The sequence below is a fragment of the Oncorhynchus masou genome, unplaced genomic scaffold (genome assembly GCF_036934945.1).
Source record: "Oncorhynchus masou masou isolate Uvic2021 unplaced genomic scaffold, UVic_Omas_1.1 unplaced_scaffold_962, whole genome shotgun sequence".
Taxonomy (NCBI): Eukaryota; Metazoa; Chordata; class Actinopteri; order Salmoniformes; family Salmonidae; genus Oncorhynchus; species Oncorhynchus masou.
The window spans coordinates 248,812-262,217 of record NW_027016119.1 but is presented as its reverse complement, the minus strand read 5'-3'; the positions used below and the strand labels follow the sequence as shown (position 1 = coordinate 262,217).

The 13,406-nt window shown below is 47.2% G+C and overlaps 1 protein-coding gene across 1 annotated transcript in view; it reads left to right on the top strand.

Annotated features, from left to right (window-relative positions):
• Positions 1–858: 858 nt before the first annotated feature.
• LOC135538421 (bifunctional heparan sulfate N-deacetylase/N-sulfotransferase 4-like) overlaps positions 859–13,406 on the top strand; it is a gene marked incomplete at its 5' end in the record, with an annotated part of 30,641 nt that continues 18,093 nt past the window's right edge. The window contains 2 exons of the mRNA XM_064964319.1: positions 859–1,044; positions 4,490–4,618. Of these exons, the coding sequence (XP_064820391.1) occupies positions 859–1,044; positions 4,490–4,618 (315 nt within the window). The remainder of the gene's footprint in view (positions 1,045–4,489; positions 4,619–13,406) is intronic.

The window sequence follows — 13,406 nt, the reverse complement described above, 5'->3', positions numbered from 1 at the left end:
GACAGTAACCAGTCATATAACTACTGTCAGAACCAGTCAGAACCAGTCATATAACTACTGACAGAACCTGTCAGAACTACTGTGTGTGTGTGTGTGTGTGTGTGTGTGTGTGTGTGTGTGTGTGTGTGTGTGTGTGTGTGTGTGTGTGTGTGTGTGTGTGTGTGTGTGTGTGTGTGTGTGTGTCTGAGTGGTTTCCAGGTACAGATGAAGAGGATGAGGGGGATGATGTGCTGCTCGGTTCTGTATCAGAGTTCTGGTGGTTCCCTCACATGTACAGCCACATGCAGCCACACCTCTTCAACAACCTCACCTCTCTGCTGGAGCAGATGGTCCTTAACAAGGACTTCGCCTGGTGAGACACACGCACACGCGCACACACACACACACACACACACACCCTGGTGTGTAAATTATTAGTGGTAATCAGACTTTAACAGCTTTTTATTGTCATTTTCAAACAGAATAAAACTCATTAAAATCCACGGTGATGTGATTCTCCCTCTTTCTCTCTGTCTCTCTCTCTGTCTCTCTCTCTCTCTCTCTCTCTCTCTCTCTCTCTGTCTCTCACTCTCTCTCTCTCTCTGTCTCCCTCCCTCTCTCTCTCTGTCTCTCTCTCTCTCTCTGTCTCTCTCCCTCTCTCTCTCTGTCTCTCTCTCTCTCTGTCTCTCTCTCTATGTCTCTATCTCTCTCTCTCTCTCTCTCTCTGTCTCTCTCTCTCTCTCTCTCTCTCTCTCTGTCTCTCTCCCTCTCTCTCTGTCTCTCTCTCTCTCTCTCTCTCTGTCTCTCTCTCTCTATGTCTCTCTCTCTATATGTCTCTCTCTCTCTCTCTCTCTCTCTCCCTCTCTCTCCCCCCTGTAGCATCATGGTATTCCAGTAGACCAGGGTTATGCTGTTGCACCCCACCATTCAGGAGTCTACCCTGTTCATCTCCAGCTGTATGAGACGTGGAGGAAGGTGTGGAACATCAGGGTTACATCTACTGAGGAATACCCTCACCTCAAACCTGCTAGATACCGCAAAGGATTCATACACAATGATATTATGGTGAGGAAACACAATGGTACACTGCCGTCAGAAAGAATTCACATCCCTTGACTTTTTTCCACATGGTTGCGTTACAGCCTTATTCTATACAGAATTTTAAATGGATTCAACTGAGAGATTTTGTCACTGACCTACACACAATACCCCATAATCTCAAAGTGTACATTTTTCTAAATTAATAAAACATGAAAAAGGTGGAACAGTTTGAATCAATAATTATTCAACCCCTTTGTTATGAATGCTCAAACCATTTAGAACACTCGGACCATTTAGAACACTCTGAACATTAAGAACACTCTGAACATTTAGAACACTCTGAACATTTAGAACACTCAGACATTTAGAACACTGAACATTTAGAATGCTCAGAACATTTAGAACACTCAGACATTTAGAACACTCAGACTCAATAAGTTCATGAGTGAAGATATGCTTAAAAAGTCACATTTTAAGTGTCATGGACTCAATCTGTGTGCAATTATAGTGTTTAACATTATATTTGAATTACTACCTCATCTCTGTACCCCCTCACATATAATTATCTGTAAGGTCCCTCAGTCGAAGAGTGAATTTCAAACCTTGCAAAGAGGGACACCGATTGGTAGATGGGTAAAAATGAAAAAAAGCTCGGTGAAGTTATTAATTACACTTTGGATGGTGTATCAATACACCCAGTCACTACAAAGATACAGGTGTCCTTCCTAACTCAGTTGCCGGAGAGGAAGGAAACTGCTCAGAGATTTAACCATGAGGCCAATGGTGACTTTAAAACAGTTACAGAGTTTAATGGCTGTGATAGGAGAAAACTGAGGATGGCTCAACAACATTGTAGTTACTCCACAATACTGACCTAAATGACAGAGTGAAAAGAAGGAAGCCTGTACAGAATACAAATATTCCAAAACATGCATCCTGTTTGCAACAACTTCACTAATTAATACAAAAAATGTTGCAAAGCTTTTAGTCCTGAAAGTGTTATGTTTGGGACAAATCCAATAAAACACATTACTAAGTCTCCATATTTTCAAGCATAGTGGTGGCTGCATCAAGTTATGGGGTATGCTTGTCATCGTTAAGGACTGGAGAGTTTTTCAGGATAAAAAAGAAACGGCATGGAGCCAAGCAAAAATCCTCGAGGAAAACCTGGTTCAGTCTGCTTTCCACCAGACACTGGGGGATGAATTCACCTTTCAGCAGGACAATAGCCTAAAACACAAGGGCAGAGGGAATAAGTGTAGGGGTATGAATACTGTCTGAAGCCACTGTGTATTTCAGTGTCAGCTATATCAGTGTAGGCAGTTGGTTTGGTCAAATAGTTCTGTGTGTATCTCTTCACTTAACCTCTCATCTCCCCTCCCATCTCAAATCGAATGTATTTATATAGCCCTTCTTAGATCAGCTGATATCTCGAAGTGCTGTACAGAAACCCAGCCTAAAACCCCAAACAGCAAGCAATGCAGGTGTAGAAGCACAGTGGCTAGGAAAAATTCCCTAGAAAGGACTGAGAGGAACCAGGCTATGTGGGGTGGAGATTATAAACCTAGAGAGGAACCAGGCTATGTGGGGTAGCCAGTCCTCTTCTGGCTGTGCCGGGTGGAGATTATAAACCTAGAGAGGAACCAGGCTGTGAGGGGTGGCCAGTCCTCTTCTGGCTGTGCCGGGTGGAGATTATAAACCTAGAGAGGAACCAGGCTATGAGGGATGGCCAGTCCTCTTCTGGCTGTGCCGGGTGGAGATTATAAACCTAGAGAGGAACCAGGCTATGAGGGATGGCCAGTCCTCTTCTGGCTGTGCCGGGTGGAGATTATAAACCTAGAGAGGAACCAGGCTATGAGGGATGGCCAGTCCTCTTCTGGCTGTGCAGGGTGGAGATTATAAACCTAGAGAGGAACCAGGCTATGAGGGATGGCCAGCCATCTTCTGGCTGTGCCGGGTGGAGATTATAAACCTAGAGAGGAACCAGGCTATGAGGGATGGCCAGCTATCTTCTGGCTGTGCCGGGTGGAGATTATAATAGAACATGACCAAGATGTTCAAATGTTCATAAATGACCAGCATGGTCAAATAATAATAATCACAGTAGTTGTCGAGGGTGCAGCAGGTCAGCACCTCAGGAGTAAATGTCAGTTGGCTTTTCATAGCCGATCATTCAGAGTATCTCTACCACTCCTGCTGTCTATAGAGAGTTGAAAACAGCAGAACAGTTGAAACTGGGGCAGCAGCACGGCCAGGTGGACTGGGGACAGCAAGGAGTCATCATGCCAGGTAGTCCTGAGTAATGGTCCTCAGGCTCAGGTCCTCCGAGAGAGAAAAAGAAAGAGAGAAAGAGAGAATTAGAGAAGGCACACTTAAATTCACACAGGACACCGGAGAAGTACTCCAGATATAACAAACTGACCCTTGCCCCCTGACACATAAACTACTGCAGCATAAATACTGGAGGCTGAGACAGGAGGGGTCAGGAGACACTGTGGCCCCATCCGATGATACCCCCGGACAGGGCCAAACAGGTAGGATATAAACCCACCCACTTTGCCAAAGCCCAGCCCCCACACCACTAGAGGGATATCTTCAACCACCAACTTACCATCCTGAGACAAGGTCGAGTATAGCCCACAAAGATCTCCGCAACGGCACAACCCAAGGGGGGGGCGCCAACCCAGACAGGAAGATCACGTTAGTGACCGTACCCACTCAAATGATGCGCCCCTCCTAGGGATGGATTTGAAGAGCACCACTAAGCCAGTGACTCAGCCCCTGTAATAGGGTTAGAGGCAGAGAATCCCAGTGGAAAGAGGGAACCGACCAGGCAGAGACAGCAAGGGTGGTTCGTTGCTCCAGAGCCTTTCCGTTCACCTTCACACTCCTGGGCCAGACTACACTCAATCATAGGACCCACTGAAGAGATGAGTCTTCAGTAAAGACTTAAAGGTTGAGACCGAGTCTGCGTCTCTGACATGGGTAGGCAGACCCTGCCTCCAGCTGTTTGCTTAGAAATTCTAGGGACAATTAGGAGGCCAGCGTCTTGTGACCATAGCGTACGTGTAGGTATGTACAGCAGGACCAAATCAGAGAGATAGGTAGGAGCAAGCCCATGTAATGCTTTGTAGGTTATCAATAAAACCTTGAAATCAGCCCTTGCTTTGACAGGAAGCCAGTGTAGGGAGGCTAGCACTGGAGTAATATGATCAAATGTTTTGGTTCTAGTCAGGATTCTAGCAGCCGTATTTAGCACTAACTGAAGTTAGTCTATCTGTCCTCTCCTCTCCTTTCCTAATTTACAATTCTGTTTTTTTTGTATGTGTGTGTGTGTGTGTGTGTGTGTGTGTGTGTGTGTGTGTGTGTGTGTGTGTGTGTGTGTGTGTGTGTGTGTGTGTGTGTGTGTGTGTGTGTGTGTGTGTGTGTGTGTGTGTGTGTGTGTGTGTGTGTGTGTGTGTGTGTGTAGGTGCTGCCGCGTCAGACGTGTGGGTTGTTCACACACACCATTTACTATAAGGACTATCCTGGAGGACCTAAAGAACTGGACAACAGCATCATGGGAGGAGAGCTGTTCCTGACTGTCCTACTGAACCCAGTGAGTTAATTAACCCCTTACTGTCCTACTGAACCCAGTGAGTTAATTAACTCCTTACTGTCCTACTGAACCCAGTGAGCTAATTAACCCCTTACTGTCCTAATGAACCCAGTGAGTTAACTCCTGACTGTCCTACTGAACCCAGTGAGTTAATTAACTCCTTACTGTCCTACTGAACCCAGTGAGTTAATTAACTCCTTACTGTCCTACTGAACCCAGTGAGTTAATTAACTCCTTACTGTCCTACTGAACCCAGTGAGTTAACTCCTTACTGTCCTACTGAACCCAGTGAGTTAACTCCTTACTGTCCCACTGAACCCAGTGAGTTAACTCCTTACTGTCCTACTGACCCCAGTGAGTTAACTCCTTACTGTCCTACTAAACCCAGTGAGTTAACTCCTTACTGTCCTACTGAACCCAGTGAGTTAACTCCTTACTGTCCTACTGAACCCAGTGAGTTAACTCCTTACTGTCCTACTGAACCCAGTGAGTTATCTCCTTACTGTCCTACTGAACCCAGCGAGTTAATTAACTCCTTACTGTCCTACTGAACCCAGTGAGTTAATTAACTCCTTACTGTCCTACTGAACCCAGTGAGTTAATTAACTCCTTACTGTCCTACTGAACCCAGTGAGTTAATTAACTCCTTACTGTCCTACTGAACCCAGTGAGTTATATCCTTACTGTCCTACTGAACCCAGTGAGTTAATTAACCCCTTACTGTCCTACTGAACCCAGTGAGTTAACTCCTTACTGTCCTACTGAACACAGTGAGTTAATTAACTCCTTACTGTCCTACTGAACCCAGTGAGTTAATTAACTCCTTACTGTCCTACTGAACCCAGTGAGTTACCTCCTTACTGTCCTACTGAACCCAGTGAGTTAATTAACCCCTTACTGTCCTACTGAACCCAGTGAGTTAACTCCTTACTGTCCTACTGAACCCAGTGAGTTAATTAACTCCTTACTGTCCTACTGAACCCAGTGAGTTAATTAACTCCTTACTGTCCTACTGAACCCAGTGAGTTAACTCCTGACTGTCCTACTGAACCCAGTGAGTTACCTCCTTACTGTCCTACTGAACCCAGTGAGTTAACTCCTTACTGTCCTACTGAACCCAGTGAGCTAACTCCTGACTGTCCTACTGAACCCAGTGAGTTAATTAACTCCTTACTGTCCTGCTGAACCCAGTGAGTTAATTAACTCCTTACTGTCCTACTGAACCCAGTGAGTTAACTCCTTACTGTCCTACTGAACCCAGTGAGTTAATTAACTCCTTACTGTCCTACTGAACCCAGTGAGTTAACTCCTTACTGTCCTACTGAACCCAGTGAGTTAATTAACTCCTTACTGTCCTACTGAACCCAGTGAGTTAACTCCTGACTGTCCTACTGAACCCAGTGAGTTAACTCCTTACTGTCCTACTGAACCCAGTGAGTTAATTAACTCCTTACTGTCCTACTGAACACAGTGAGTTAACTCCTGACTGTCCTACTGAACCCAGTGAGTTAATTAACTCCTGACTGTCCTACTGAACCCAGTGAGTTAACTCCTTACTGTCCTACTGAACCCAGTGAGTTAACTCCTTACTGTCCTACTGAACCCAGTGAGTTAATTAACTCCTTACTGTCCTACTGAACACAGTGAGTTAACTCCTGACTGTCCTACTGAACCCAGTGAGTTAATTAACTCCTGACTGTCCTACTGAACCCAGTGAGTTAACTCCTTACTGTCCTACTGAACCCAGTGAGTTAACTCCTTACTGTCCTACTGAACCCAGTGAGTTAACTCCTTACTGTCCTGCTGAACCCAGTGAGTTAATTAACTCCTTACTGTCCTACTGAACCCAGTGAGTTAACTCACACACACAGAAACAGAGAGAGAGATTTGCTATTGAGCAAAACAGGAACATTTGGCTTCAAATTCAAAAGGAAAGGATCTCAACAGAGAGAAATGTCCTCCTGTGTGCTTCCTTTATCCCCCCACTAGAATCCTCATACTTTAATGAAGACAGATTCTCCATCCTGGAGGGGGAAATCAATCATTTCCAGGCCCAGGGACATGTACTAGTCTGTGGCGACCTAAATGCTAGAACTGGAACCTGACACCCTCAGCACACAGGGGGACAAACACCTACCTGCAGGTGACAGCATTCCCTCCCCCATATGCCCCCCTAGGCACAACTACAACAACATAACCAACAAAAACGGGTCACAACTCCTGCAGCTCTGTTACATCCTGGGTATGTACATAGTCAATGGTAGGCTTCGAGGGGACTCCTATGGTAGGTACACCTATAGCTCATCTCTTGGCAGTAGTACTGTAGACTACTTTATCACTGACCTCAACCCAGAGTCTCTCAAAGCGTTCACAGTCAGCCCACTGACCTCAACCCAGAGTCTCTCAGAGCGTTCAGTCAGCCCACTGACCTCAACCCAGAGTCTCTCAGAGCGTTCACAGTGAGCCCACTGACCTCAACCCAGAGTCTCTCAGAGCGTTCACAGTCAGTCCACTGACCTCAACCCAGAGTCTCTCAGAGCGTTCACAGTCAGACCACTGACCTCAACCCAGAGTCTCTCAGAGCGTTCACAGTCAGCCCACTGACCTCAACCCAGAGTCTCTCAGAGCGTTCACAGTCAGCCCACTGACCTCAACCCAGAGTCTCTCAGAGCGTTCACAGTCAGACCACTGACCTCAACCCAGAGTCTCTCAGAGCGTTCACAGTCAGACCACTGACCTCAACCCAGAGTCTCTCAGAGCGTTCACAGTCAGTCCACTGACCTCAACCCAGAGTCTCTCAGAGCGTTCACAGTCAGTCCACTGACCTCAACCCAGAGTCTCTCAGAGCGTTCACAGTCAGACCACTGACCTCAACCCAGAGTATCTCAGAGCGTTCACAGTCAGTCCACTGACCTCAACCCAGAGTCTCTCAGAGCGTTCACAGTCAGCCACTGACCTCAACCCAGAGTCTCTCAGAGCGTTCACAGTCAGTCCACTGACCTCACAGTCAGTCCACTGACCTCAACCCAGAGTCTCTCAGAGCGTTCAGTCAGTCCACTGACCTCAACCCAGAGTCTCTCAGAGCGTTCAGTCAGCCCACTGACCTCAACCCAGAGTCTCTCAGAGCGTTCACAGTCAGTCCACTGACCTCAACCCAGAGTCTCTCAGAGCGTTCAGTCAGCCCACTGACCTCAACCCAGAGTCTCTCAGAGCGTTCACAGTCAGACCACTGACCTCAACCCAGAGTCTCTCAGAGCGTTCACAGTCAGCCCACTGACCTCAACCCACCCAGAGTCTCTCAGAGCGTTCAGTCAGTCCACTGACCTCAACCCAGAGTCTCTCAGAGCGTTCACAGTCAGTCCACTGACCTCAACCCAGAGTCTCTCAGAGCGTTCAGTCAGCCCACTGACCTCAACCCAGAGTCTCTCAGAGCGTTCAGTCAGCCCACTGACCTCAACCCAGAGTCTCTCAGAGCGTTCACAGTCAGCCCACTGACCTCAACCCAGAGTCTCTCAGAGCGTTCACAGTCAGTCCACTGACCTCAACCCAGAGTCTCTCAGAGCGTTCAGTCAGCCCACTGAAACCCTATCAGACCACAGCAAAATCACAGTCTACTTGAACAGAGCAATACTCAATCATGAGGCATCAAAGCCAAAGGAACTGAATAACATTAGGAAATGCTATAGATGGAAGGTAGTGTGGAAACCTACCAAAAACCAATTAGGCAACAACACATTCAATCCCATTTAGACAACTTCCTGGACAAAATGTGAGAGCTCATGAGAGCCAGTTTCATCAAATAAATATTTTTTTGCGACTGCACTTGAAGAAACTTTAAAGGTTCTTGAAATGTTCTGTATTGACTGACCTTCTTGTCTTAAAGTGATGATGGACTGTTGTTTCACGTTGCTTATTTGAGCTGTTCTTGCCATAATATGTGACTGACCGACTCAAATCGGTCTCATGTAGCAAAATACTAAATTGTTTTTTTTTTACACCGCGTAAAAGTGGAGAATCAGCGCTACAAAATGGTATATCATACACTGCCTTTATGAGGAACAGTGTGAAAGTTATTCTGCTTAGAAAGTTGATAAACTTGTAAATGCATTTTTTAAGAAAATTGCCTTTGAATGTTTTGGTAAGAGAGAGCTCTTTGTCTAAACCCCATTCAGCATCGTTCACACCCTCTAAAGCTTTAGCCCCACCCATTCGGCATCGTTCACACCCTCTAATGCTTTAGCCCCACCCATTCAGCATTGTTCACACCCTCTAAAGCTTTAGCCCCACCCATCTCTTTAAGGAATCACATGAGAGGTTAACCCACTGTTAACACATGAGAAGTTAACCGACTGTTCCTAGACCAGTTAACCCACTGTACCTAGACCAGTTAACCCACTGTTCCTAGACCAGTTAACCCACTGTTCCTAGACCAGTTAACCCACTGTTCCTAGACCAGTTAACCCACTGTTCCTAGACCAGTTAACCCACTGTTCCTAGACCAGTTAACCCACTGTTCCTAGGCCAGTTAACCCACTGTTCCTAGGCCAGTTAACCCACTGTTCCTCTGTTCCAAGACCAGTTAACCCACTGTTCCTAGACCAGTTAACCCACTGTTCCACTGTTCCTAGACCAGTTAACCCACTGTTCCTAGACCATTTAACCCACTGTTCCTAGGCCAGTTAACCCACTCTTCCACTGTTCCTAGGCCAGTTAACCCACTGTTCCACTGTTCCTAGACCAGTTAACCCACAGTTCCTAGACCAGTTAACCCACTGTTCCACTGTTCCTAGGCCAGTTAACCGGCTGTTCCTAGACCAGTTAACCCACTGTTCGACTGTTCCTAGACCAGTTAACCCACTGTTCCACTGTTCCTAGGCCAGTTAACCCGGTGTTCCACTGTTCCTAGACCAGTTAACCCACTGTTCCTAGACCAGTTAACCCACTGTTCCTAGACCAGTTAACCCACTGTTCCACTGTTCCTAGACCAGTTAACCCACTGTTCCACTGTTCCTAGACCAGTTAACCCACTGTTCCTAGACCAGTTAACCCACTGTTCTTAGACCAGTTAACCCACTGTTCCACTGTTCCTAGACCAGTTAACCCACTGTTCCACTGTTCCTAGACCAGTTAACCCACTGTTCCTAGACCAGTTAACCCACTGTTCCACTGTTCCTAGGCCAGTTAACCCGGTGTTCCTAGGCCAGTTAACCCGGTGTTCCTAGGCCAGTTAACACACTGTTCCTAGACCAGTTAACCCACTGTTCCACTGTTCCTAGGCCAGTGAACCCACTGTTCCTAGGACAGTTAACCCACTGTTCCTAGACCAGTTAACCCACTGTTCCACTGTTCCTAGACCAGTTAACCCACTGTTCCTAGACCAGTTAACCCACTGTTCCTAGACCAGTTAACCCACTGTTCCTAGACCAGTTAACCCACTGTTCCTCGACCAGTTAACCCACTGTTCCTAGACCAGTTAACCCACTGTTCCTAGACAAGTTAACCCACTGTTACACTGTTCCTAAGCCAATTAACCCGGTGTTCGTAGGCCAGTTAACCCGGTGTTCCTAGGCCAGTTAACCCACTGTTCCTAGACCAGTTAACCCACTGTTCTTAGGCCAGTTAACCCACTGTTCCTAGACCAGTTAACCCAGTGTTCCACTGATCCTAGACCAGTTAACCCACTGTTCCTAGACCAGTTAACCCGGTGTTCCACTGTTCCTAGGCCAGTTAACCCACTGTTCCTAGACCAGTTAACCCACTGTTCCTAGACCAGTTAACCCACTGTTCCTAGACCAGTTAACCCACTGTTCCTAGACCAGTTAACCCACTGTTCCTAGACCAGTTAACCCACTGTTCCTAGGCCAGTTAACCCACTGTTCCTAGGCCAGTTAACCCACTGTTCCTCTGTTCCAAGACCAGTTAACCCACTGTTCCTAGACCAGTTAACCCACTGTTCCACTGTTCCTAGACCAGTTAACCCTCTGTTCCTAGACCAGTTAACCCACTGTTCCACTGTTCCTAGACCAGTTAACCCACTCTTCCACTGTTCCTAGGCCAGTTAACCCACTGTTCCACTGTTCCTAGACCAGTTAACCCACAGTTCCTAGACAAGTTAACCCACTGTTCCACTGTTCCTAGGCCAGTTAACCTGCTGTTCCTAGACCAGTTAACCCACTGTTCCACTGTTCCTAGACCAGTTAACCCACTGTTCCACTGTTCCTAGGCCAGTTAACCCGGTGTTCCACTGTTCCTAGACCAGTTAACCCACTGTTCCTAGACCAGTTAACCCACTGTTCCTAGACCAGTTAACCCACTGTTCCACTGTTCCTAGACCAGTTAACCCACTGTTCCACTGTTCCTAGACCAGTTAACCCACTGTTCCTAGACCAGTTAACCCACTGTTCCTAGACCAGTTAACCCACGGTTCCACTGTTCCTAGACCAGTTAACCCACTGTTCCACTGTTCCTAGACCAGTTAACCCGGTGTTACTAGGCCAGTTAACCCGGTGTTCCTAGGCCAGTTAACACACTGTTCCTAGACCAGTTAACCCACTGTTCCACTGTTCCTAGGCCAGTGAACCCACTGTTCCTAGGACAGTTAACCCACTGTTCCTAGACCAGTTAACCCACTGTTCCTCGACCAGTTAACCCACTGTTCCTAGACCAGTTAACCCACTGTTCCTAGACCAGTTAACCCACTGTTCCTAGACCAGTTAACCCACTGTTCCTAGGCCAGTTAACCCACTGTTCCTAGGCCAGTTAACCCACTGTTCCTCTGTTCCAAGACCAGTTAACCCACTGTTCCTAGACCAGTTAACCCACTGTTCCACTGTTCCTAGACCAGTTAACCCTCTGTTCCTAGACCAGTTAACCCACTGTTCCACTGTTCCTAGACCAGTTAACCCACTCTTCCACTGTTCCTAGGCCAGTTAACCCACTGTTCCACTGTTCCTAGACCAGTTAACCCACAGTTCCTAGACAAGTTAACCCACTGTTCCACTGTTCCTAGGCCAGTTAACCTGCTGTTCCTAGACCAGTTAACCCACTGTTCCACTGTTCCTAGACCAGTTAACCCACTGTTCCACTGTTCCTAGGCCAGTTAACCCGGTGTTCCACTGTTCCTAGACCAGTTAACCCACTGTTCCTAGACCAGTTAACCCACTGTTCCTAGACCAGTTAACCCACTGTTCCACTGTTCCTAGACCAGTTAACCCACTGTTCCACTGTTCCTAGACCAGTTAACCCACTGTTCCTAGACCAGTTAACCCACTGTTCCTAGACCAGTTAACCCACGGTTCCACTGTTCCTAGACCAGTTAACCCACTGTTCCACTGTTCCTAGACCAGTTAACCCGGTGTTACTAGGCCAGTTAACCCGGTGTTCCTAGGCCAGTTAACACACTGTTCCTAGACCAGTTAACCCACTGTTCCACTGTTCCTAGGCCAGTGAACCCACTGTTCCTAGGACAGTTAACCCACTGTTCCTAGACCAGTTAACCCACTGTTCCTCGACCAGTTAACCCACTGTTCCTAGACCAGTTAACCCACTGTTCCTAGACCAGTTAACCCACTGTTCCACTGTTCCTAAGCCAGTTAACCCACTGTTCCTAGACCAGTTAACCCGGTGTTCCTAGGCCAGTTAATCCACTGTTCCTAGACCAGTTAACCCACTGTTCCTAGGCCAGTTAACCCACTGTTCCTAGGCCAGTTAACCCTGTGTTCCTAGACTAGTTAACCCACTGTTCCTAGACCAGTTAACCCAGTGTTCCACTGATCCTAGACCAGTTAACCCACTGTTCCTAGACCAGTTAACCCGGTGTTCCACTGTTCCTAGGCCAGTTAACCCACTGTTCCTAGGCCAGTTAACCCACTGTTCCTAGACCAGTTAACCCACTGTTCCTAGACCAGTTAACCCGGTGTTCCACTGTTCCTAGGCCAGTTAACCCACTGTTCCTAGGCCAGTTAACCCACTGTTCCACTGTTCCTAGGCCAGTTAACCCGGTGTTCCTAGGCATTGCCTCGTTAAATAAAGGTTACATTAAAATAAAGGTTAGTCCTTTCTTCACTTCCCTTCATGCATCTACAAGGCAATGACTCCCTCGAACCCTACACCGATCCAATGGTTTTAGATGGGGAGTAGAGAAATGACTCCCTCGAACCCTACACCGATCCAATGGTTTTAGATGGGGAGTAGAGAAATGACTCCCTCGAACCCTACACCGATCCAATGGTTTTAGATGGGGAGTAGAGAAATGACTCCCTCGAACCCTACACCGATCCAATGGTTTTAGATGGGGAGTAGAGAAATGACTCCCTCGAACCCTACACCGATCCAATGGTTTTAGATGGGGAGTAGAGAAATGACTCCCTCGAACCCTACACCGATCCAATGGTTTTAGATGGGGAGAAGAGAAATGACTCCCTCGAACCCTACACCGATCCAATGGTTTTAGATGGGGAGTAGAGAAATGACTCCCTCGAACCATCCCTACACCGATCCAATGGTTTTAGATGGGGAGTAGAGAAATGACTCCCTCGAACCATCCCTACACCGATCCAATGGTTTTAGATGGGGAGTAGAGAAATGACTCCCTCGAACCATCCCTACACCGATCCAATGGTTTTAGATGGGGAGTAGAGAAATGACTCCCTCGAACCATCCCTACACCGATCCAATGGTTTTAGATGGGGAGTAGAGAAATGACTCCCTCGAACCATCCCTACACCGATCCAATGGTTTTAGATGGGGAGTAGAGAAATGACTCCTCGAACCATCCCTACACCGATCC